Source organism: Nicotiana sylvestris, chromosome 3 (assembly GCF_000393655.2).
Source record: "Nicotiana sylvestris chromosome 3, ASM39365v2, whole genome shotgun sequence".
Classification (NCBI taxonomy): domain Eukaryota; kingdom Viridiplantae; phylum Streptophyta; class Magnoliopsida; order Solanales; family Solanaceae; genus Nicotiana; species Nicotiana sylvestris.
Window position 1 is genome coordinate 84,164,290 of NC_091059.1, and position 27,150 is coordinate 84,191,439.

At 43.0% G+C, this 27,150-nt stretch overlaps 1 protein-coding gene across 1 annotated transcript; it reads right to left on the reverse strand.

The window, feature by feature from the left end:
- Positions 1-2,990: 2,990 nt before the first annotated feature.
- LOC138887601 (uncharacterized) lies at positions 2,991-6,274 on the reverse strand. The gene is made up of 4 exons (XM_070169366.1): positions 5,779-6,274; positions 5,122-5,289; positions 4,687-4,746; positions 2,991-3,349 (listed from the first exon to the last, which is right to left on the reverse strand). The coding sequence occupies exons 1-4, from the start codon at positions 6,272-6,274 to the stop codon at positions 2,991-2,993; spliced, it is 1,083 nt and encodes a 360-aa protein (XP_070025467.1).
- Positions 6,275-27,150: the final 20,876 nt, after the last annotated feature.

Genomic DNA, 27,150 nt, shown 5'->3' on the forward strand with positions numbered 1-27,150 from the left:
CCTTGCCACTTAAAGTCATATGCATATACAAAAGCAATTTAAGTCATAAGCATAGAAGGAAATTCATCAAGTTTGGCATATTAGTTCCAAAGTAACCTTGGCATGATAGTTAGGCATTTAGCACACACATCATGTTCTCCACACATCTTCCATTTACAAGAATAGCACATTAAACACATAAAGAAGTACTTACCGTATACATTTTCACAACATCAATTCACTTAAGATAACAAGCATTGCATCAATCACATTTCGAACATACAACATTTACACGGGCCCCCTGGAAGCTCAATTTCTACGAGGAGGGTTTTTTAGCCATACATACCTTGTTTAAGCTTTTCTTAAGTTACTACGACATTCCGGAAATTCTAGAAATCCCAATCTACTTGAGCCATGACAAAATTGAACACAAATTAGGAAGACACTCCTGGTTTCAGCTCAATTGAGCATTTTATCAAATACTAGTTGAGCATCTTGATTTTAAATCTCTTTTACAAGATTTCCTTCATTCCCCAACCCAATATTTACTTATTTATCTCCATCAATCTTCTCACAAACCTAATTTATACATGCATGTATACATAATACTATTACACCCAAGTATCATACCTCAATAACCCATCTTACAATCCCTTGAACACCAACACAACCTAGGTTAGGCACCTATGACTTCCAATCACCATCCCATGAGTTTTAACGTATATATCATACATAAATAATCACCATAGAGTAGTTAGAGATGATAGACATACCTCTTATAGTAAGAACCTTGAGAATCCCCACTTGTAGTGTTCTTGATCAATTTAGGGATTGAATGGGAATCTATGAATTTTCAAGATCAATCCTTCTTAATATAAGTGTTTAGGAGTATTAATCAACTCAAAATACTCCAAAAACATTACCCTGGATCATAGGAGGGAAGTATGGGACGGATTCCCTTGATAGAGCAAGCATTAGCTCAAAACAATGACTTAGAGACTCTCCATACCCGGTCTTGGGGTATTTATAGGGCTTCCAGGCGCGCGACCGCGGTCAAACCGCGCCCGGGATGCGGTGGCCGTGCTCGGAGGCAGAAATTATCAGTTTTCCCGCGGCTGCGATGCGGATGCGCATCTGACACAGGTCCGGTAAAATGGTCATAACTTTCTATATGCACTTCCAAATGACAAACGGTTTTTGATGTGTTGGAAACTAGACTCAAAGAGCTTTAATTTGATAGGTTTTGCATCATACAACACCTTATATAACTGGAGATATGATTGTCCAAATTGAGGTCTTGTGTGTACTCATTCACAACTTTAGTCCATTATGAAATTTTCCAACTTGGCTTAGACTTAGTTCTCTCCTTAGACCCCAAATCACTTATAATATAACTTATACGCTTATTAACATATCTAATTGATATCCATTATATCATGAATCATCATTTTGCACGCGAGATAAAACAATTAGCCTACCTTGGCACCACGAAATCTTAAATTACTTTGCAAAATATTTTTGGGGCTTTACATTCTCCCCGCTTAGGATTATTCATCCTCGAATGAGGATCAAGTTTCATTCATTAGCCATCCTTATGTAACTTCAGTTTTTTTTTTCACATCATGAAATATATCAACAACCCCGAATTTGGCTAACTCCTTAAATTCCAGAAATTTTCGCCCGAGTTTCCTTTGTAACTAGGCCTATCCACCTGTCGGAGGGCCCCAGATACATATCCTAATAGAATATACATGTTCCATAGACATAGCATAACTTGTATAACACCAACCATGTCCACATAGGCAACATATATAACCAAAATGGAATAATTTAACATAGATCAAATCAAAAGATAAGAGTTCATAGGAACCAAATGCATAAAAGCTATTACATGACTATTCAAACAAATGTGGGTACCTCTTTCTCATTTCTTCCTCGGCTTCTCAAGTGGCTTCCTCAACCTGCTGGTTCCACCATAACACTTTTACGGAGGCAATTTCCTTATTTCTCAATTTCCGGACTTGCCTATCAAGAATGGCAACTGGAATTTCTTCATAAGATAGTTCTTCATTAACCTCAATAGCTTCAATTGGCACAATAGCGGACGAATCTCCCACTACCTTCTTCAACATAGACACGTGGAAGACTGGATATACCAACGACATCTCAGGTTGCAGCTCGAGCTTGTACACCTGACCAATCCTCTGAATGATTCTATACGGTCCAACATACCTCATTCTTAATTTCCCTTTCTTCCCGAATCGCATGATGCCCTTCATGGGGGAAACCTTCAAAAATACCCAATCATCTTCTTTGAACTCCAAATCTCTGTGACGAATATCCGAATAAGACTTTTGGCGACTCTGAGCAGTTTTCAACCTCTCCTTAATAATCTTGACTTTCTCCATGGCCTGATGCATGAGATCCGACCCTATCAATTCTGCTTCTCCAACCTCGAACCGCCCAATGGAAGACCTACATCTCCTACCATACAGTGCCTCGAATGGTGCCATATGGATACTAGCATGAAAACTGTTGTTGTAAGCAAATTCTATGAGTGGAAAATCGTCATCCCAACTACCTTTGAAATTAAGAGTACAAACACGCAACATGTCCTCAAGCGTCTGAATAGTCCGCTCTGCTTGCCCGTCGGTTTGAGGATGGAAATATGTGCTAAGATTTACTTGCGTTCCCAACCCTTGCTGAAATTTCTTCCAAAAGTTGGCAGTGAAATGAGCCCCTCGATCTAAAATGATTGAGACTGGAGTGCCATGCAACCTGACTGTTTCTTTGATATACAACTGAGGATACTGTTCCGCTGTGTCAGTAGATCTAACTGGCAAGAAGTGTGTTGATTTTGTGAGTCGATCCACGATCACCTGAATTGAGTTGAATTTGCGCGGAGTGCGCGACAACCCTACCACAAAATCCATATTGATCATCTCCCGTTTCCACATTGGAATTTCTATGCTTTGAGCCAATCCACCAGGTCTTTGATGTTCGGCCTTCAGTTACTGACAGTTCGGACATCTAGCCACAAAGTCTGCCACATCCCTCTTCATGTCATTCCACCAATAAACTTCCCTGAGATCATGAAACATTTTCGTAGAACCTGGGTGCACGGAGTACCTGGAAGTGTGAGCTTCTGCCATGATCCTCTCCTGAAGACCGTCAATATCCAGAACACATAGGCGATCTTGGTACTGTAGGGTACCATCATTCATGCCAAAGGAAAAAGCTGTGGTCTTGTGTTTATGAATCCCCTCCTTCAATTGTGCTAACAACGGATCATTGAAATGCTTATCTTTCACATCCGCCACGAGCGATGATTCAGCCCTATTCTGCACGGTTACCCCTCCTTCATTAGAGTCTGCAAGGCGAACTCCCAAATTAGCCAACTGGTGAACCTCCCTGGCCAACGGCCTATGATATGCCTCCAAATGAGCCAAACTTCCCATGGATTTTCGACTAAGAGCATCTGCCACAACATTGGCCTTTCCCGGGTGATAGAGAATATCAATGTCATAGTCCTTGAGTAACTCTAGCCATCTTCTTTGTCTGAGATTCAACTCCTTCTACTTGAAAATATATTGAAGGCTCTTATGGTCCGTAAATACATCAATATGCACCCCATACAAATAACGTCGCCAAATATTTAGTGCAAACACCACTACTGCAAGCTCTAGGTCATGGGATGGATAGGTCTTTTCATGGTTCTTGAGTTACCTAGAAGCGTAGGCTATAACCTTGCTGTGTTGCATTAACACACACCCAAGCCCGATCCTTAAAGCGTTGCAATACACCACAAATCCCTCTGTACCCTCTGGTAGGGTTAATACCGGCGCTGTAGTCAGTCTTGATTTCAATTCTTGGAAACTCCTTTCACAAGCATCAGACCATTGGAATTTAATTGCTTTCTAGGTCAATTTAGTCAATAGAGAGGCAAGAGTAGAAAACCCCTCCACAAATATCCTGTAGTACCCAGCCAAACCCAAGAAATTGTGAATCTCTGTTGAAGTGGTAGGTCTGGGCCAATTTCTAACTGCTGCAATCTTTTTTGAGGATCAACCATAATTCCTTCCCTAGAGACGACATGACCCAAGAACGCGACAGATTCAAGCCAGAATTCTCATTTCGAAAATTTTGCATATAGTTGATGTTGCTGAAGAGTCTGTAGAACTGCCCTTAGATGGTTAGCATGGTCTTCTCGACTTCGGGAATATAGAAGAATATCGTCAATGAATACTATCACAAAGGAGTCTAAAAAAGGTTTGAAGACTCGATTCATAAGATCCATAAAAGCTGCCAGGGCATTTGTTAGCCCAAAAGACATCGCCATAAATTCAAAGTGCCCATACCGAGTCCTGAAAGCTATTTTTGGAATATCCTGCTCCCTTATCTTCAATTGATGATACCTAGACCGCAAGTCAATTTTTGAAAAACACGAAGCACCTTGCAATTGATCAAACAAGTCATCTATCCTTGGTAGAGGATATTTATTTTTGATTGTGACCTTGTTGAGTTGCCAGTAGTCAATACACATCCTCAGCGACCCATCTTTCTTTCTTACAAACAAGACCGGTGCGCCCCACGGAGACACACTCAGCCGGATGAAACCCTTTTCTAGCAAATTCTTCAATTGTTCCTTTAGCTCTTTCAGTTCTGCCGGTGCCATTCTTTAAGGTGGAATTGATATAGGTTGCGTGCCTGGCATCACATCGATCCCAAAATCAATCTCCCTGTCTGGCGGAATCCCAGGGAGCTCATCTGAAAAGACATCCAGAAATTCATTCACAACTGATACAGACTCAAGTCTAGGCACCTCGACATTGGTGTTCGCAACACAAACTAAATGATAGATACACCCCTTCTTGATAATATTCGCGGCCTTAAGGTATGAAATAAACCAACCTTTAGGCACTACATTATCTCCCTTACACTCAACAACGAGCTCATTAGGAAACTCAAGCCTTATGGTTCTATTCCGACAATCAAGCTTGGCAAAGCATGGATAAAGCCAATTCATTCCAATTATTACATGAAAATCGACGATCCCTAATTCAATAAGATCGTCCGTGGTATCCCTACCCTATACCGTAACAACACATCCTCTATAAACTCGAGCAGCCGTAATAGACTTACCCACCGGAGTAGACAATGAAAATGGCTCATGAAGCTCATCCAGTTCTATCCCAAATTCCATAGCAACAAAAGGGGTAACATATGACAAGGTGGAACTTGTGTCAATAAGTGCATACACATCATGAGATTGGACAGTCAGAATACCTGTAACAACATCTGGAGAAGCCTCTGTAATTTGGTGACCACTTATAGCATAGAACCGGCTGAGTCCTCCTGAACTCTATGCACCACCCCTAGCTACACCATGCCATGTGAGTGCTGGGGCACCTCGAGTTGGAGAGGGGGATGAGGATGTAGCAGCTACTGGATGGGATGACTGTGTTGTGCCCCTACCCGCTCCCTGGCGGGATGTATGACAATGCCTCTAGATGTGGCCCCTCATCCCACATCCATAACATATGGGTAACTCCAAGTAGCAAACCCCTAAGTGCATCTTCCCGCACTTGGGGCATGGAGACCTCTATTGTTGCTGGGATCTCTCTCCTGACTGACCCTGCTAATAGGATTCTCTGTTGCCTTGACTGGGCCTAAAACGACTCCACTGCTTCTACTGGCTGGGCCCTGATGGTAGAGCACTAGCTGAAGACTATGCAACAGACTGGGACGGCCCTGATGATCCTCCCCTGAAAGCTGATCTTCCCCCACCGAATGACTCACCCATGTTGCTCGTAGACCGGGTCTTTCTGTTACCCTCTCTCTCCATTTTGTTCTTCAATTTACAATTCTCTATGGCTTGAGAAAATGCCACCATCTTCCCATAATTCATGTCATAATTCCATGCAGCTGTAGAAGCCTCATTAATAGTCAAAGGATTTAGGCCCTGAACAAACCGACGCACCCTGGCTTCCATTGTGGGCAACATATGAATAGCATATTTAGACACGTAAGAAAACTCCATATGGTACTCCCACACATTTCTTCTAGCCTGCGTCAGATTCTCAAACTTTGCTGCAAGGACTGCATTTGGCTCGGCAAGCAGGAAATGATCAATAAAGGCATCAACAAACTCGCTCCACCTCATCGGAGGGTTACCCTCCTCACGTGAATCTTCCCACAACTCAAACCAGGAATAGGCCACCCCTTTCAGATGGTAGGCATCCAACTTTACTCTCTCTGTCTCAGTTGCACGCATCACCCTAAGGGTCTTATGCATCTCATTAATAAAATCCTGAGGGACTTCTTCTGGATTGGCACCCGTAAATACTGGAGGGTCTAACTGAAGAAATTTGTTCACCCTGGAATTGGTGGAATCCCCTTGCTGACTGGATGAACTAGGCGCAACACTTGAACTCTAGGCCTGAGAGGCCACTATCTGGGTCAACATCTGAATAGCTCCCCTAAGATCCCCATCAGAAATACCAGAACCGGAAGCTGGGGCTAGAGGTAGAATATGAGTATCAATGAGAGGGATAGTAGTACCCTCCGTAGGTGTAGGAACTAGGATAGTCTGCTCTAGAATAGAAGAACCAGACAGGGTAATAACAACGTGACTACCCTCACTCGCAGTGTCAAGCAATGAATCATCAACCACTCCTGAGGTAGCATTGGCTTCTTGGCCAGTTCTCGCTTTCTTAGGTACCATGTACTAAAAGACAGGACAATGCACTAATTAGAGAGGGAATAGTTTCATAACAAGTTGTACCGCACGATCCAGAATATCAAAGAGGGGTATTATTCCTAAATGCCCAAGCAGCCTCCATCTTATAGATGTGGTCGACTACACACCGATAAGAAGGACTCTACTAGGCACGACTCCGAGACATCCTAGGACACCTTAAAACCTTAGGCTCTGATACCAAGTTTGTCACGCCCCAACCTCGGGAGGCGCGACCGGCGCTCAATTGAGTGTACCCAACTGAGCAATCCTTATCAACACTACCCATCCAACTCAATATGAATAAGGAAACCATGGTTTCATTTATTTAGACAAAGAAAGATAGTACATTCAACATTTTAGTTCATTTTATATCACAACAATAAATCGTAGTTAAGTGTCCAAGATTCCATACAGTTATAGTTTAAAAGAAAGAAAGAGTACAAGGTTACAACATGGTTTATTGACCTATCCAATACCCGTACATAACCCACACAAACGTCTATGGAGCCTCTAGGGATACAAAAGACAGGGATAACAATGCCGGCAACAAGGCCCCGGCTATACCTCAAAATGGATATCTATAACAAAAGGTGTACAACATGACCCCTTGAATGAGGAAGGGGCTCACCAATATTTTGAGAAAAGGATGCTCCTCTACACACTATCGGCACTATCCGCGATGGAGCCACCTACATTCATTTAAAAATGTAGCGTCCTCGGTAAAAGGGACGTTAATACCATGGAATAGTACTAGTATGTATAACTAAACACCATCTTGTTAGAGAGAACAACCATACAAGAGTAAAGAGGAAATCGTATAGACAACAAAGTATCAAATAAGCACCATGTCAATATAAGGAGGTTCACATAATTTTCACATAGTTTTTGCAATTTTAGATTGGAGCATCCCACAGTATTGCATCATTATCCTTATTACCACCGTTTTTTTGAGCGGAGTCCGATCTTGGCCCGATCGGCTAAGCCGTCTCCCCGAGACGTTACTATTATTTCATTCACACTTTCCAGTTTCGATCATCAATACATTACCACCATGTGTGTATACATATATCATGGCATCCGATCACGGCCGGATCAGCTAAGTCATCCCCCCGAGACGTTACCATTTTCTGTTATTCATCTCACACCAATCTTTGGCTACACATGTATTAGTTTACCCGCGCTTGGTGCCACAATTTCCACATTTCATAACTCACATTTCACATTGTTCCCATTTCCAACATTTACCTTGCCACTTAAAGTCATAGGCATATACAAAAGCAATTTAAGTCATAAGCATAGAAGGAAATTCATCAAGTTTGGCATATTAGTTCCAAAGTAACCTTGGCATGATAGTTAGGCATTTACCACACACATCATGTTCTCCACACATATTCCATTTACAAGAATAGCACATTAAACACATAAAGAAGTACTTACCACATACATTTTCACAACATCAATTCACTTAACATAACAAGCATTGCATCAATCACGTTTCGAACTTACAATATTTACACGGGCACCATGGAAGCTTAATTTCTAAGAGGAGGGGTATTGAGACATACATGCCTTTTTAAGCTTTCCTTAAGTTACTACAACCTTCCAGAAATTCTAGCAATCCCAATCTACTTGAAACATGACAAAATTGAACACAAATTAGGAAGGCATTCCTGGTTTCAACTTATTTGAGCATTTTATCAAATACTAGTTGAGCATCTTGATTTCAAATCTCTTTTACAAGATTTCCTTCATTTTCCAACCCAATCTTTACTTATTTATATCCAACAATCTTCCCACAAACCTAATTTGTACATGCATGTATCCATAGTACTATTACACCTAAGAATCATACCTCAATAACCCATCTTACAATACCTTCAACACCAACACAACCTAGGTTAGGCACTTATGGCTTCCAATTACCATCCCATGAGTTTTAACGTATATATCATACATAAATAATCACTATAGAGCAGTTAGAGATGATAGACATACCTCTTGTAGTAAGAATCTTGAGAATCCCCACTTGTAGTGTTCTTGATCAATTTAGGGATTTGAATGGGAATCTATGGATTTTCACGATCAATCCTTGTTAATATAAGTGTTTAGGAGTAGTAATCAACTCAAAATACTCCAAAAACATTACCTTGGATCATAGGAGGGAAGTATGGGACGGATTCCCCTTGATAGAGCAAGCATTAGCTCAAAACAATGACTTAGAGACTCTCCATACCCGGTCTTGGGGTATTTATAGGGCTGCCAGACACGCGACTGCGGTCAAATTGCGCTTGGGATGCGGTGTCCGCGCTCTTACCGCAGTCTGGCTACGCTCGGAGGCAAAAATTATCAGTTCTCCCGCGGCCGCACCGCGGACGCGCATCTGATATAGGTCCGGTAAAGTGGTCATAACTTTCTTTATGCACCTCCAAATTACAAACGGTGTAATGCGTTGGAAGTTAGACTCAAAGAGCTTTAGTTTGATAGGTTGTGCGTCACACAACACTTTACATAACTGGAGATATTATTGTCCAAAATGAGGTCTTGTGCGTACTCATTCACAACTTTAGTCCATTATGAAATTTTCCAACTTGGCTTAGACTTAGGCCTCTCCTTAGACCCAAATCACTTATAATATAACTTATGCGCTTATTAACATATCCTATTGATATCCATTATATCATGAATCCTCATTTGCACGCGAGATAAAACAATTATCCTACCTTGGCACGACGAAATTTTAAATTACTTAGCAATATTTTTCTGTGGATTTACAGTATTATATCGAGTATCAACCCCGAACGTCCATCAAGTCCTAGATTCTGGCAGACTTCGTGGATGACTTCTCACTCTCCCTCGTGCCTGAGGTAGAAAAGGAACTCTTACTAAAATCATGCACATTTTCCAGAGTATGGATCATGTTCACCGATGGCGCCACAAATATGAGAGGGTCCGGGCTCGGTATTGTCCGGAACCCGCCCACGAGTGGCATAATCAGACAATCTATAAAAACTGCAAAATTAACTAACAATGAAGTTGAGTATGAGGCTATGATTGCAGGTCTGAAATTGGCCAAAAGCCTGGAGGCTGAGTTTGTCGAAGCAAAATGCAATTCACTCCTAGTAGTAAACCAGGTAAATGGGAGCTACGAGGTCCGAGAAGATAGGATGCAAAGGTATTTGGACTAAATCCAAATCTTATTATGTCGTTTCAAAGAATGGACCCTGGTCCACATACCTCGTGAGCAGAACAGCGAGGCCGATGCCCTTGCAAACCTGGGATCATCTATTGAAGAAGATGACCTACTTCCCGGGGTTGTTATTCAGCTGTCCAAATCGGTGGTCGAGAAAGGTCATACCGAGATTAATTCTACTAGCCTAACATGAGATTGGGGAAATAAATACATTGACTATATGAAAAACGGAAAAATACACATGGACCCAAAGGAATCAAGGGCCCTGCGAATCAAAGCAGCCCGGTTCTCACTCGATGAAAATGGGACTCTATACAATAGAACCTTCGATGGCCCCCTAGCAGTATGTCTAGGGCCAGGGGACACAGACTATGTACTCCGAGAAATCCACGAGGGTACTTTTGGAAATCACTCCGGCGCCGATTCCCTAGTCCGAAAGGTGATCAGGGTAGACTACTATTGGGACAACATGGAAAAAGACACTAAGGAATTCGTCCGAGAGTGCGACAAATGCCAGAGATTTGCCCCTGTGATTCACCAACCCGACAAATAGCTACATTCAGTCTTATCGCCATGGCCATTCATGAAATAGGGAATGGGCATCGTCGGACCCCTAGCAACGGCGCCAGGTAAAGTTAAATTCATTTTATTTATGAGTGACTATTTCTCAAAATGGGTGGAAGCGCAGGCCTTCGAGAAGATAAGAGAAAAAGAAGTCATTGACTTCATCTGGGATCACAATATGTGCCGATTCAGGATTCCTTCTATGATAACATGCTATTATGGGAGGCAGTTCATCGGAAGCAAAGTAACATAGTTCCTTGAGGATCACAAAATCAGGAGAATCTTGTCAAGCCTTACCACCTGTGTACAAACGGCCAGGCCGAGTCCACAAACAAAACCATCATCCAAAACTTAAAAAAGAAGTTGTAAAGCGCTAAAAGGAAAAAGGAGAGAAATATTGCCCGAAGTGTTGTGGGCATACCGAACATCATCAAAATCAAGCACATGGGAAACACCTTTCTCTCTAGTAAATGGCGTCGAGGCGCTGATACTAGTGGAGGTCGGAATGCCAAGCGCCAGATTCCGACACACCACTGAGAGCTCGAACAATGAGGCCATGACTACGACCCTCGAACTATTAGATGAAAAGCAAGAAGCCTCGCTGGTCTGAATGGCCGCGCAAAAGAAAAGGATCGAAAGGTATTATAATAGGAGAACAAACCTCTGACATCTCGGAATCGGGGACTTTGTCCTAAGGAAAGTCACCCTTAACACCCGAAATCCTAATGAAGGAAAGCTAGGCCAAAATTAGGAAGGACCGTACCACGTCCTCGGAGTAATCGACAAAGGGTCCTTGAAGCTCGGTACATGGAAGGCGAGCAGCTTCCAAGCAATTGGAACATATCAATGCTGAAATGCTACTACTACTAAGGCATGTGTTGCACTCTTTTCCTTCGACCGGATTTTATCCCAAAAAAGGGTTTTACCGGCGAGGTTCTTAATGAGGCAACACACATATGCTACCTGAGGAAGACTCAACAAGTATTCAAGGCTTCTTTTGCGATCAACCTCGAATACTGGGGGGCCCCCCCCGGAAGGTCACCAACTTAGAAAAGCCAAGATATGCAAAGAAGGCTCTCAGTAGGAAAATAATGTACCAGGCCAAACGGTCTAACGAACCGTGTCCGCGTAGAACAACCGAGCCCGCAACAACAAAATAATTATACTTGTACCAAGTAATCAAAGAATACTACCAAAAAGCATTTTGCATCTCAGGGAAGCCCGATATTTTTTCAAAACATGGCCCCAGAGCCAAAAAAATGTCCCGAACAATCGAGGACTAACGTCAAAAACTCGAAACAGTTCGACCCCCGGGTCGGAGCCTCAAACTCATAAGCCCTCAATGAGGCAACAACGAGATAACAAGACAACTCCAGAGCCAAAAGCGTCCCGAACACTTGGGGACTGGCATGGAAAACTCAAGGCTACATGACATCTGGGTCGGAAACTCAAAAATCGTAAACCCTCGATGAGGCAATACCAAGTTAACAAGTAATGGCTCCTGAGCCAAGGAATCCCCGATGATTCGGGGACTACCGTTAATCGCCATCTCCATCGACTTATCAAAACCTGAGGTCGTAAGGCCACATTCGGGCAACCTCAGTCTCGTAAGACCTACATAAGGCAACAACAAAATCTGTAAAACCTCAAGCAAGACATGGACCATACTTGTACCAAGTATCCAAAACTGTAAGACCTCAAAGTCATGTAAAACTTGTAAGACCTTACTAAAGGCATAAACCCGATCTCAAAGTTTAGACTATATATCGAACTTATAAGACCCCTAAAAAGGCATACCCTCGATATAGACGCTGAAACTACTTCACTCGGGACTTAAAGGCTTCGGCCAAACACAAATGACTCCGGTCACAAGGCTGTACCAGCCAAACTAACGTAACTCGGGGATGCTTGATCGTCATTATAAAATTATAGTCCTTCAATTACTTCGAATATACTTTGGAAAGAACCGGTTAAACAAGCTACCCTCGACATAGGAAAAAGAGCTTCGACCACGTCAACTCCTAAACACTGGCTTCGAGATACTAAGCCTACGAGCCAAACCTAAGGTGTAAGAGCCATTGTTGCCAGCCCACATAGTAGGTCGTATTGACCCAAGGCGTAAGAGCCATTATCGCCAGCCCACAAAAAAGGCAACATCAACCCAAGGCGTAAGAGCCACTATTGCTAGCCCACACAAAAGGTCGCACTGACCCAATGCGTAAGAGCCTAAGGGAGATCTTTCAATTCAAAAACTTGAGGGTCGAATGAGCTCGAGTCATAACCCGATTCGGAGACTGAACCCAAAATAGTTAATTAAATATGCCTAAGAGCAAACGCGTAAGAGCCACTGTCGCCAGCACTAAAATTAAAGGTTGCACCGACCAAACACGTAAGAGCCACTACCGCCAATGCTAAAGTCGTAGGTCACAGCGACCCAATGTATAAAAGATAGGTCTAACCCGAGAACACTCGGGGATTGACTTTCGACCATCACAGGCCGCTTAGTAATAGCAAAAACCTGAGGGTACAACCCAAGGGCTAAGATCTCGAATCGACTACCAAAAGTATCGCTTATTATTCTCAAAAGACAAAGGAGAATAGAAATGATAAAAAACGAAAGCCTATTATACATATGGCTCGAAGAGGTACATTTACAAGGCATTTAAAAATCCTTATAAAGAATGGGGCCAAACAGAACCTCGATCCATCATCAAGCCTGCATCTTCAATGGCTCCGCCGGAGGTTGTGCGCCAACGGTTCCAGCTATAGCCCCAGGACCTTTGATGGCCTCTTCCCCTCGATGAATCCCGCTTCAATTCTCGTCATCTTCTAAGACACTACCCGACACATCTCCAGAAGCAAATAGGGCAGTAGCTCTTCCCTCTAGGGTCTTCACCCTCTCGAGCTCAGCAGACAACTCGATATCCCTTGCATGTATATCTTCTAGAGTTTGCCTCCGAGATTCTAATCGAGCGTGCTCCACAGCTCGAGTCAATTTCAATTCGGCCTCCTTAGGCACTCTCATGGTGTGAGCGTTTATTAAAAATGGCACCCTCTTTGTGTGCAGATATAATCGCCTCAGCTCCGGTTTTGACCTCGGATAGTGCAGCTACTAAATCACAGTGGAGACCTCTATATCTGTCACTATCCGCCCTCGCATCTTGAAGCTGATGCCCGACTGATGCCATCTTTTAATGAAGGGTATCCCTCTCAGAGGTTATCTCTCTTACATGTCGTTTGAGTTTGAGGACTTCAGAATTTCTAGCTCGGAGCCCCTCCCTTAGCAGGGTGCCTTCCTTCTTGAACTGCATTAATCAAATCCAGGATATTAAAACATTGGGATCCGGCAAACATTCAAATGATAGCAAAATGGAAACTACATAACCTGTTCAATAGGATGAGCCTTCTCACGCTCAATACGGGTCACCTCAGCCTGAAACTGGTTGAAAGTTTGATTATAAAGCACCTTGGCTTGAAGCCATGAAAAATACAAGTTAGAAAGACAAATATCAAAGCGGCAAAGATCAGAATGGCAGACAGGATTTACAAAAGCTACCTGCTCGCAAAGCCTGCTCATCTCGCTGAAAATGAGTGAAGCTTCGAGACCAGGAATTCCCTCAGGATCGACTGAAAGCCTTTCGAGCGCCTATCTGTCTTTGATAGGCACCCCTGCATAAGAAGATTCTTCATTCGGGACATCTTGCATTCTCTTAGGGGGTAAGGTCATTCCCTGAGAGGAATCACTCACGACAACCGCACCAGTAGGGTCAATCAGGGCCATCTCTTGTCCATGAAGGGCTCCAGAACTAGGCTCTTCCGGACCGCGTACCAAATGTGTTCTATCTCGAAGGGTATTTTGGCCATCGGTCGGCTCGGGGACATCGCCTGATACCCCCTCAGTGGCCTCCTTATTCCAAAGTTGGACCACAATGACATCAAGCTCTGGCTCAAGAGCCACCATCTCTAACGCCTGAGGATCGGTCAGGTTTTCCCCTCCCTTGGACGCTATAAAGAAATTATTTTCCCCCTTGCCTTCAACTCGTTGGCTTCCAACTGCTCCTGGAGTTGGGGTTACCGGGTCGACCTTAGTTTCTTCCACCTTGATCTTCTTTGATTCCGAAGGTTCATTCGATGGTTCCCTTTGCCTTTTATTCCCTTCATCAGGTCCCAAAGTACTCTCTTTACCAAGCGATGTTCCCTTCATCAAGGGGATCTCCCCCTGACCTACACAAATGAAAGAGGTAAGCATAGGGAGTGAGAGCGTTATCAGTAGCGATTCAGGTTGAAAGGTACGACTACAGCAAGGGGAAAACTCACCATGGTCCTTAGCTTCCCATCGAGCTCGAGACAGGTCACGCCACACTCGCTCGGCATATGAGCAGATCGAGTCCAGTCGATCGACCCAACCCAATAGGTCTATGATCACACCAGGATAAACTGCCACGGCTGCATCAGCGAAGAAAATTAAATGCATGGAAAGATGTACCTAAAAAGAAACAAGGAAATCACTTGATACCGTTGGCAGAGGTCGATAATCACAGGGTCTATCGGAGGCAAAGATGGCCCCACTAGCCTAGCGGTAAATGGGTAAGTATACACACTGAGGAAATCAACTTTGTATGTCGTTATATCCCCCTCCTGAGTAGGAATCTCCACAAGCATCACGTCCCTCCAGCGACAATCAGTCCTCATCCGTTTGACGTCTGATACCGAGCTAATATACTAAGACACAGGCTCAGGGTGCCCAGGCTTCGAAGAAGGTCTCTCGACCTTGAAATTAGAAGTCGTTGCAAAATATTCTGGAATGCATTCCTCAGCACGAGGAGGCATTACCGCTTTGCCTTTAAATGGAAGCGAAGAGGAGGAGGTCACGCTTTCCTGAGAAGAAAAAACGAAAGTTTTTGACATTCCTAAAAAATTCCAGAAGAGAAAGGGAAGTTGTGTTTCGAGGAAAGAACAAAAGTAAAGGTAGAAGGAAACTTTTTGGGGCTTTGTGGTGCAATGAGTTGTAAATAATGAGAAGAGAAATATTTATAGAGGCCCCACACACACGCTAAAGGAGGCCAAGGGACATCCAACCGCCGTAATCAATGCAAAGGCTTTCAGGGGTTGTGTGTGTCGTCTTTCGGCACCTTATGACTATCGTCACTGCGGAAGTACCAGGGGGCAGGAATTCAAGGTCATTTCGTATCACTCTCACTCTAAGAAACGCGAGGACTATCTTTATACGGTAAAATCGGAGGGTCCAATTTTTCGTCATTATGATGCCTCGTAAGCTCATTTCACAAGGTTCTAGACTAGGGTCGAGGTTCATCCTCGAGGGCTATCAATGCTCGACCTCGGGTCGATGCAGACCAATGACTATGATGGAAAAGTGGGGAGTTACCAAGGCGCACAACTAGGGCTAAAAAAGTCTAGTGAGCTAAATTTAGACCCGAATCATGGCATCAACTAGTTGTCCCATCCCCATATCTTTGTAATAAATGCACTTGTACTATGTTGGGATTTCCCCTCATATATAAAGGGGACCCTTGTCACTTTGTAAAAATTTGTTGCTCCATACTAAATTTATAAGAACATTCTCTCTACTATCTAACACATTTTCTTGATTTCATTGCCCCATTTATTGCCTATATTTATTGTGTTCTACTTAAAGTTCATTATGTATCGCTTATTATTGGCCATAAAGAGTCGTTATTGATTTATTTATAACTATTAATCTCTATCGACCGCCCTTGATATCTCCCAGCCGAGCTTCAAATTCGACCCCAAGGTTAGGCTTGGCACTTACTAAGTACTACTGTGGTGTACTCATGCCCTTTCTGCGCATGTTTTTCTTGAGGCGAGGCGATCCTCCAGATACTTCGAGGTATATCTTCCACGTCCGCAGACCGAAGAGTCTTTTTCCATTCTCTCTTATGGTTTTATCCCTTCTGTATTTATTTTGATTTAGACATTCTGGAGTTAGAGCGCAATGCATAATTTATAGCTTGTGATTTCATGAGAGTCCGGGTGTTGGGAAGTTGTTCAGTTGAGAGTTATAATTGTATATGCCGAGCAGCATTTTAAACCTTTATTTTGCTTATTTCGCAGTTTTTATTAGTTTTATCTATTGTTTTCCTTTTTCCACAAATTTATTAGGCTTACCTAGCGTAGAGACTAGGTGCCGTCATGATAGTTCACGGAGGACAAACTAGGGTCGTGACATTTTATTACTGTTATTTTGTTAGATACTGTTTAGCTGCAGGTTATGTGGTTCTTGTGTCCTAGCCTCGTCACTACTTCACTGAGGTTAGGCTCGACACTTACCAGCACATATGATCGATTGTATTGATACTACACTCCAGGCTCTTTTGTGCAGATCCCGGTACTTGAGCATACGGTCCAAAGCTAGGGGTTGCTGCCTTCAGTCCATTATGAGACCCGAGGTAGACATACAGGCGTCTGCAAGCCCTGGCGTCCCCTTCCTATCTAGTTTCTTTCTGTTCTGTTAAATTCTAGATACAGACATGTACTTTCTTGTTCAGACTTTATTTGTAGCTTTCTTATATAGTCTGTGAGATTGTGACACCAGTTCTGGGTGGTTTATGTTTATGGATTCGTATTGGTAATAGCTTAATTGTTAAATTTCATTCTTTTGCTTTATTTATTTCCGTTGTTTATAAAGTGTTAAGTTACAACTATTAAGGTATTAAAAATGAAAAGGGTAAAACAATTGAAATAATTAGCTTGCCTAACTTTCACTAGTAGGCGCCATCACGACTCCCGAAGGTGGGCAATCTGGGTCATGACATAAGTATTTATATGTATTATATTAGATAATTGTTGGCATTTATTAAATCCTCTATTTGCCATGCCTCAAATTCTTGTTTGTCGAATTTGTTTTATACGATAAATTGGTGTGATTGCTACTTGAATTTATATGTGAATTTTATGTGTTTATTAAATTGATATCTCCCAGAAATAATTATATTATGGGTTTTAATCGGCAAATATATTAATTAAATAAGTTATAATTATGGTATTAATATATTTATTAAAAATTTGGGTTACAGAAAGTGTTGTCGTGATGACCCGGCCGGTCGTCTTAAGAATTAACGCCTCGATCCCCTATAAACTGCTTTTCCCGTGTTTAGTTTTACTATTTTGATTTGCCGGGATGTTCGGTTTTGAGTTTCAGAGAGTTTTGGGACACTTAGTCCCTAAATGAGAGCTTAAGTTTTGGAAAATTTGACCGTAGTCGGAATAGTGTGAAGACGGCATCAGAGAGCAATTCTGATGGTTCCGTTAGCTCCGTTGGGTGATTTCGGGCTTAGGGGTGTGTTTGGATTGTGTTTTGGAGGTCCGTAGCTAATTTTGTCTTGAAATGCCGAAAGTCGAATTTTAAAGTTTCCTGTTTGATAGTGAGAATTTGATCCAAGGGTTGGAATAGAATTCTGGAAGTTGGAGAAGTTCCGTAGTGTTGAATATGACGTGTGTGCAAATTTCAGGTCATTCGGACGAGGTTTGATAGACTTTTTGATCGAAAGCGTAAATTTAGAGTTTGGGAGTTCTTAGGCTTGAATCCGTGGTTGATTTATCGTTTGAATGTTGTTTTAGCTGTTTTAAGGATTGGTATAAGTTTGGACAGTGGTATTAGACTTGTTTGTACTTTTGGTTGAGGTCCTAGGGACCTCAGGATGATTTCGGATGGTTGACGCAAGGATTTGGAATTTGGAGTTGCAGCTGAAGACTGCTGTCATACCTGCATCTGTGGTTGAGAGGCCGTAGGTGCGACTCCCGCAGATGCGGAATCAAATCGCAGAAGTGGCCAGATGAGGAAGGGGCAGGAGCTGCAGAAGCGGGAGATTTACCGCAGAGGCGGTGCTGCATCTGCGAATGGGGAGCTACAGGTGCGAAAAAGTCTGAGTTAGTGATTTGTCGCAGATGCGATTGTTGGTCCGCAAAAGCGGGACCACAGGTGCGGTCCCATGACTGCAGAAGCGGATTAGTTGGGCAGAAACATATAAATACTTGCCTTCGCGAATTTGAGCTATTTTCACCTCTTTTTAAACGGGAAGAAGCCTTGGGGAGCATTTTTAGAGAGATTTTCAGAGGATTTAATTGGGGCAAGGTCTTTGGTCCCTAAACTCGTTATTGAGGTGATTTAATCATTATAAGCATGAAAATTTAAGGAAAATCAGTGATAATTTGGGGGTTAGGGCTTGATTAATTAGAGATCTTTGAGTGATGATTTGAGGGACCATTTGAGGTCCGATTTTGGTACTTTTGGTATCACTAAACTCGTGAGAGTGTGAGGATTCTGAAAATGTAAATTTTACCCGATTTTGAGATGTGGGTCCAAGGTGCGTTTTGGTCATTTTGCCTAATTTCGTGTACTAGCTTAGAATTTCTTTGTAGAATCAGTTACTTGAAATGTTATTTACATTATGAAATTGCATTGAATAGGTTTGGGCCATTTGGAGTTGAGTACTCGTGGAAAAAAGCGTGGTTTCGGATTAATTTGATGGTTCAAGGTAAGTGGCTTGCCTAACCTTGTATGGGGGACATTCCCCTTAGGATTTGGTATTGTGGTAATTGAAATGCCTTGTACATGAGGTAACGAGTGCGTACTTGTGCTAATTGTTGAAAAACATGTTTTCACTAAAGTAGTTTTAATTGTGTTTTCCTTTACTACTTACTGTACTTGAAATTTTAGCCTGTTGTTAGCTAAGAGAAACATGTTTAATTGACTTAATTATTTTATTGCTTAAACTGCCTAAATTGTATTATGTGAAGCATGTTAGGTTAGAATTACCTGTCTTACTTGGTATGAAATTGAGCTTAATTGAGTATTCCTCGTGTTGTTGCTGTGTGTTTTTACTTTGGGACTACGACACGGCATCCCGGGAGATCAATTCTATGTATCTATGATTTGAGCTGAGCTGCGGGATACCGAGAGATCCCTAGCACGTATATTGAGGATACCAAGAGATCCTCAGGATACCAGGGTATCCCTATCATATATTGAGGATACCGAGAGATCCTCGGGATACCAAGATATCCTAGGGATACCAAGAGATCCTAGGCATATATTGAGGATACCAAGAGATCCTCGGGATACCAAGAGATCCCTCGGGATACCAAGAGATCCCTGGCACACATTGAGGGCACTAAGAGATCCTCGGGATACTGAGATATCATCGGTTATTATCTTTATGAAGAGTAGTATTCCTTGTGATTGTTTTTGCCTTTATTTCAGTTGCAGTTATCTTTATTATCCTATATTAATTCTTATCGCGATCTTTCAACTGTACTGCTTTATTTTATACTGTCACATCGTATATTTTATTTAATCTCAGTAGGGCCCGACTTTCCTCGTCACTACCCGACCGAGGTTAGGCTTGACACTTACTAAGTACCGATGTTGTGTACTCATGCCCTTTCTATGCATGTTTTTCATACGCAGATCCAGGTACCTCAACCCAGACTTATCACACTTGAGACGAGGCATTCGTAAAGACTCCGAGGTATATCTTCCGTGTCCGCAGACCGAAGAGTCCCTTTCTACTCTCCCTTTGAAGTATTAGCCCTTCTGTATTTTCTTTTTTTGTTAGATATTCTGGAGATAGATACTTGTATACATTCAAAGACTTGTGATCATGAGATTCCGGGTTTTGGGAAATGTATTTAGTTTTTGAGAGTTAACATTGTGTATGCCGAGCGTCACTTATAAATGCTATTTTATTTCACTATTTCAGCTTTTAATTGTTTTCTTACGCAATTTGGTTTATCTTCCGCATTTTTAGGCTTACTTAGTTGTAGAGACTAGGTTCCATCACGATGGTTCACGGAGGGCGAACAGGGGTTGTGAAAAGTTGGTATCAGAGCTCTAGGTTCATAGGAGTCATGAATCACAAGCCGGTTTATTAGAGTCTCGTGGATCGGTACGAAGATGTCTATAATTATCAGTGAGATGCTATGTAACTGTTAGGAAAATTCCACTTCATTTGATTTCCTTGTCGTGCGATATTTGATGTCACAATTCTAAACTTCTGTCTTCTATTCTCTCACAAATGGTGAGGACACGTGCTACCTGAGATGATCAGGCACCCATGCCCCTTACTGCAGCCGTCAGAGGCTGGGGCCGGGGTAGAGGCCGAGGCCGCGCATATAGTGTAGCTAGAGAACCTGCACGAGCTGCCACCAAGGTACCACCACCAGTTCCAGCCAGATTCCAGGCACCTTACACCTACTGCTACTACTACTCCAGCACTTCAGGAGACTCTGGCACAGTTCATGAGCATGTACCACTTTGGCTTGGGCAGGGTTGCTTCCCATTGCTGCAGCTACATCTAAGGCCAAGGGGAGAGCATAGACTCCCGTCGCCCGCACTCCTGAGCAGCGAGTGCATGTTGAGGAGGTTCCCGAGATTATTTTTGTACCGCCTGCAGTCCAAGATTAGCCCGACAGCAGGGCAGCGGTTTCCGAGGATGAGCAGCTAAGGATGAAGAGGTTCACGAAGTACAAGCCTCCTGTATTTAGTGGTCTAGCATCGGATAATGCTCTGGGATTTCAAGATGAGTGTTACCACATTCTCCGTACCATGGGTATATCAGGGTCGACCGGGGTTTCCGTCACTACCTTCCAGCTTCGAGGAGCCGTCTATGAGTGGTGGCTCACCTATGAGTTAGACAGTCCAAATGAGGCTGCTTCACTAACTTGGACTCAGTTTTCAGATCAATTCCCGAGAGAGTATGTTCCTCGGAGCCTTAGGGATGCATGGTACGCGGAGTTTGAGCATTTATGCCATAGTGCTATGACTGTCTTAGAGTATGCTATCTGTTACACTAGTTTGGCTAGACATGCACCAGCCTTGGTTTCTACTATTCGCGAAAGGGTTCGCCGGTTTATTGAGCGGCTTATTCCCAGCATCAGGTCTAGCATGTCTCGTGAGTTGGAGATGGATATTTCTTATCAGCAGGTGGTGAGCATTGCTAGGAGAATTGATGACACGCATGCTAGGGAGAGAGAGGAGAGGTAGAGGTCACCCTAGAGGGGGAGGCCAGGCCTGATACTATGCCCTTCCTGCCCGTACCGAGGATGTTGCCTCCGATTCTGTCATCACAGGTATTATACTGGTTTATCACAGATATGCATTGGTTCTATTCGATCCAGGCTCCACTTACTCTTATGTGTCTTCTTATTTTGCTTCGTATTTGGGTGCAACTAGGGATTCTTTGAGTTCTCCTGTTTATGTTTCTACTCCTTTGGGAGATTCTATTGTTGTGGACCGCATTTGTCGGTCGTATTTGGTTGTTCTTAGTGGTTTTGAGACTAGAGCCGATTTATTGTTACTCAACATGGTAGATTTTGATATTATCTTGGGCATGGACTAGTTGTTGCCCCATTATGCTATCCTTGATTGTCACGCCAAAATTGTGGCGCTAGCTATGCCAGGTGTACCACGTATTGAGTGGTGGGGTACTTTACATCACACTCCCAATAGAGTTATTTCTTTTCTTAAGGCTCAGCGAGTGGTTGAGAAGGGGTGTGATGTGTATTTAGCTTATGTGAGAGATGTCAGTATTGATACTCCTTCAGTTGATTCAATCCCAATAGTCTGGGATTTTTACGATGTGTTTCCAACTGATCTTTCGGGCATGTCGCCTAATAGAGATATTGATTTTGGAATTGATTTGTTGCCGGTCACTCAATCCATTTCTATTCCTCCGTATCAAATGGCTCCTCATATGTTGAAGGATCAGTTACAAGAATTACTTGATAAGGGTTTTATTTGGCCTAGTGTACCGTCTTGGGGTGCTCCTATCTTGTTTGTGAAGAAAAAGGATGGTTCTATGCTTATGTATATTGATTACCGCAAGTTGAACAAAGTTATAGTGAAGAACCATTATCCCTTGCTTCGTATGGATGATCTGCTTGACCAGCTTCAGGGCGCGCGAGTGTTTTCTAAGATTAACTTACGCTCAGGTTACCATCAGTTGAAGATTCGGGAGCCAGATATCCCGAAGACTGCTTTCAGGACTCGGTGTGGTCATTACGATTTCCTTGTTATGTCATTTGGGCTGACCAATGCCCCATCAGTCTGTATGTACTTGATGCGCAATGTGTTCCCGCCGTATCTTGACTCGTTCATCATTTTCTTTATTGATGATATTCAGGTATATTCCCGGAGTCAGGAACATCATGAGAAGCACCTGAGGACTGTGCTTCAGACTCTGAGAGAGAAGAAGTTATATGCTAAGTTCTCGAAGTGTGAGTTTTGGTTGGATTCCGTGGCATTCTTGGTCACGTGGTTTCTAGTGAGGGGATAAAGGTGGATCCGAAAAAAGTAGAAGTAGTGTAGAGTTGTCCTAGACCATCCTCAGCTATAGAGATCCGCAGTTTTCTTGTCTTGGCGGATTATTACTGTCATTTTGTTGAGGGGTTTTCATCGATTGCAGCCCCTATGACCAGACTGACCCAGAAGGTTGTTCCGTTCCAGTGGACAGAAGAGTGTGAGGTGAGCTTTCAGAAGCTTAAGACAGCTTTGACTATAGCCCAAATTTTGATACTACCTACCGGTTCGGGGTCTTACACTGTCTATTGTGATGCCTCGAGGATTAGCCTTGGAGCGGTTTTGATGCAGAACGGTAGGGTGATTGCCTACACGTCAAGACAGTTAAAGGTTCACGAGAAGAATTATCCCATCCACCACATTGATTTAGCTGCCATTGTTCACGCCATGAAGATCTGGCGTCATTACTTGTACGGTGTCCCCTGTGAGATTTATACTGATCATCTGAGCTTACAGCACTTGTTCAAACAAAAGGATTTAAATTTGCGCCAAAGGAGATGGTTAGAGTTGCTGAAGGACTATGATATCACTATTTTGTATTATCTGGGCAAGGCCAATATGGTGGTCGATGCCTTGAATCGCCGAGCAAAGAGTTTGGAAAGTTTGTCTTATTTACCAGCATCGGAGAGGCCTATAGCGATGGATGTTCAGGCCTTAGCCAGCTAGTTTGTGAGATTGGATCTTTTGGAGCCCAGTCAGGTTCTAGCGTGCGTGGTTTCTCGGTCTTCCTTATTTGATCATATTAGGGAGCGTCAGTATGATGACCCTCATTTGCTTGTCCTCAAGGAAAAGGTTCAGCATGGCGATGCCAGAGATGTGACTATTGGTGATGACGGGTGTCGCGAAGATGTATCCGGATTTGAGGCAACACTATTGGTGTAGGCGGATGAAGAAAGATATAGTTGGATTTGTAGCTTGGTGTCTCAACTGTCAGTAGGTGAAGAATGAGCACGAGAGACCTGGTGGGTTGCTTCAGCAGATAGAAATTTCTGAGTGGAAGTGGGAGCAGATCACCATGGACTTTGTAGTTGGGCTCCCATAGACTTTGAGAAAGTTCGATTCTATTTGGGTGATTGTGGATCAACTGACCAAGTTTGCACACTTTATTCCTATGAGTACTACCTATTTTCGGAGCTTCTAGTGGAGATTTATATCCGGGAGATTGTTTGTCTTCACGGTATTCAAGTTTCCATCATTTAACAGAGGGGTATTCAGTTCATATCACGGTTCCGGAAGGCCGTTCAACATGAGTTGGGTACTTGGGTGGAGTTGAGTATAATATTTCACCCTCAGACGGACGGACAGTCCGAGCGCACCCTCAGAGTTTTTCAACGATTGGAACAAGTTTGAATGATGTTATGGGATTTGTTGACATGTTTGGTTGAGGTCCCGAGGGCCTCGGGTGAATTTTGGCTAGTTAGACGGATCAAATCTTGTTGAGGGAAGTTGCAAATTTTCTGTTGTTGGTGTTGCAGATTTTTGGCCTTTGCGTTTGCGAGAGGGCTCTCGCATTCGCGAAGGGATGAGTAGTGAGGCAGTTAATTTGGTCTTCGTGTTTGCAATGTTGGTCCCGCATTCGCGTAGAGTAATTGGGAGTAGATGGGGTCCAGGTTCATTTGTTCTTCGCGTTCGCGAGCTAGAGGTCGCGTTCGCGATGGGTTGAGCAGCTGAAGCTTCGCGTTCGCGGAGAAAGATTAAGTGGTCAATAGATTTTTTGCTTCGCAAACGCGAGGCTTTGACCGTGTTCGCGAAGAAGGAATTTAAATCGCTGGGCAGAATGTTTAAAAGACCACTTTAGCGATTTTTGGCCATAGTTTACCATTTCTGAGTCGGTTATGGAGCTTTTTGGGGGAGATTGAAGGGGGAATTCAAGATAAATTCTTGGAGGTAAGATTTTTAGACTCAATACTCGATCCTATTGTGATTTCTACCTAATTAGACATGAAATTTGAGGAATCTAAAGCCTAAAAATTAGGGAGTTAGGGCTTGGAAATTGGAAACCTTAATCTTGGGATTTGAGGGGTCATTTGTGGTCGGATTTTGGTATTCTTGGAATGTATGAACTCATGGGAGAATAAGGATTCCATTGATATGACTTTTATCGAATTTCGAGATGTGGTCCCGGGGTCGGGTTTGGCCTATTTCGGGATTTTTTATCCAAATTGGTTATTTTCGAGTGAGCTTTGTTCCCTTAGCATATTTTGATGGTATAAATCTGTTTTTGGTTAGATTTGGAGCATCTGGGGGCCGATTCGAGAGGCAAAGGCATTGTAGGCTAGAGTTTGGACCGGATAGAGGTAAGTAATGATTGTAAATGCTGTCCTAAGGGTATGAAACCCCAGATTTCATATCGTTGTGGTACTTTCAGGTGACGCACATGCTACATGACGAGCGTGGGGTCGTGCACCGTTGGAGATTGTGACTTAGTCTGTGCCCTATGACTGCTAAATCGCGTATTTGATTAAACCTTGTTTGTTATCATTGTGTTTTGGGAAAGTATTATCATGTTTTTGGCTGAATGCCATATTAGGGCCTCATGCCAATTGTTTTGGACCCTTAGGGGATTTTTGCTACTATTCCTCACTATTTTGACTTTATATTTGTATTCAGTCATGCTATATTTTAGTATTTTCATAACTCAGTCATGTTTACTCCGTTTTGATATTTTAAATGATATTTTGTGCCAGGCATCATGTTTTACTGTTGTCCGAGTGGCTTTAGAGATTTCTGACTGAGTGAGGTCGAGGACTTGTGTTGTGAGGATATTATGGGATCGGGCTGCACGCCGCAGTAGTGTTGTACTGATTCATTACTATGAGGCCGAGGGCCTGGTTTGTTATGCCACAAGGTGTCTTGTTATGAGGCTGAGGGCCTATTTGATTATGCCACTAGATGGCTTGTTATTGCGCTTGGGCTGTAGGAGCCCCTCCAGGAGTCTACACACCCTCAGTGAGCGTGGGTACCCAGTATGAGATGTGATATTTCCCGAGGGGCTGTTGTTGTTCTTGTTATTGCTCGAGGTTCTGATACGAGGAATTATGAGGTAGCCCGAGTGGCTGTTTGCATTTCCATTATTTTCTCACTGTTTACATCAGTCGCTTGAACTATTGAAAGTTGTTTTAAAAAGGTCTTACTAAACTGAGGTGTTTTAATAAGTGTTATTGCTTTACTACATTTTTTTGGACTTATACTGTTATGTTGTAGTGTTATGTTGTGGTTTACGTATTTTCTTACTGCTCAGCTCTCTTTACTTTTATTACTTATTGAGTTGGCGTACTCACATTACTCCCTGCACCCTATGTGCACATCCAAGAGTCTCGGGTCATGCTAGCAAGTGTTAATTTGTCATCCAGCAAGCTTTCGGAGTTTACTAGGTAGCTGTTTGGCGTCCGCAGCCTAGTGCTTCTCCTTCCTATCTTTATTCTGCTTTGTACTAGCTTGTTTCAGACTATGTTGTCTTTTCATATTTCTAGACGAGTTGTAGTTTCTCGTGACTAGTGACACTCCGATGCCAGGCTGTGTTTTGTTTCCGCACTGTTCTATTCTACCTTACATTTTGGGAGTTTTAGCTTATTAATGACATTAAATGACTTATTATAATTTTTTGGTTTGTTTGGGGTTTGTGTCAGCTGGCTTAGTTCCACAATATGCGCCATCATGACCAGGTCTATTGTAGGGTCGTGACAAGTTGGTATCAGAGCCTAGGTTACATAGGTCTTACTAGTAATGAGCAGGATTAGTAGAGCCTCGGGGATCGGTACAGAGACGTCTGTATTTATCCTCGGGAGGCTGCAAAACCTTTAGGAAAAAATTCATATTCTTGAATTCTTGTCATGTGAATCTGTTGATCTAGTACTAAACTTCTGTTATTCTATTCTCTGATAGTTTGTGAGGACACGTGCTACCGGTCAGGATGGACGACCACCAGTACCACCAGCTGTGGCCACTAGAGGCCGAGGATGCGGTCGAGGCCGTGGTAGGGCAGGGTTATAACCCGTACAACAGCTATGGCAGCACTTGTAGATCCACTAGCCACCCAGTTTATGATCAGGTCCTAATTATGGACGCTCCAGCAGTGCACCAGCTCAGGCACCAGCTGTGCCTATTGTGATTCCAGGCTTTCAAGAGGCCTTTACCCAGATTCTATCAGTATGCACTGGCCTAGCTCACAGGGAGGAGCTGCGCAGGCAGTTCGAGTAGTTACGATAGGGTGATTTGACTGTGACATAGTATGAGATTAGGTCCCTGGAGTGAGCTCATCATGCTGTTTGGTTGGTTCCTACGGACAGGGAGAGGATTAGGGGGTTCGTTGTTGGCCTCACATATCAGCTTCGGATTCTG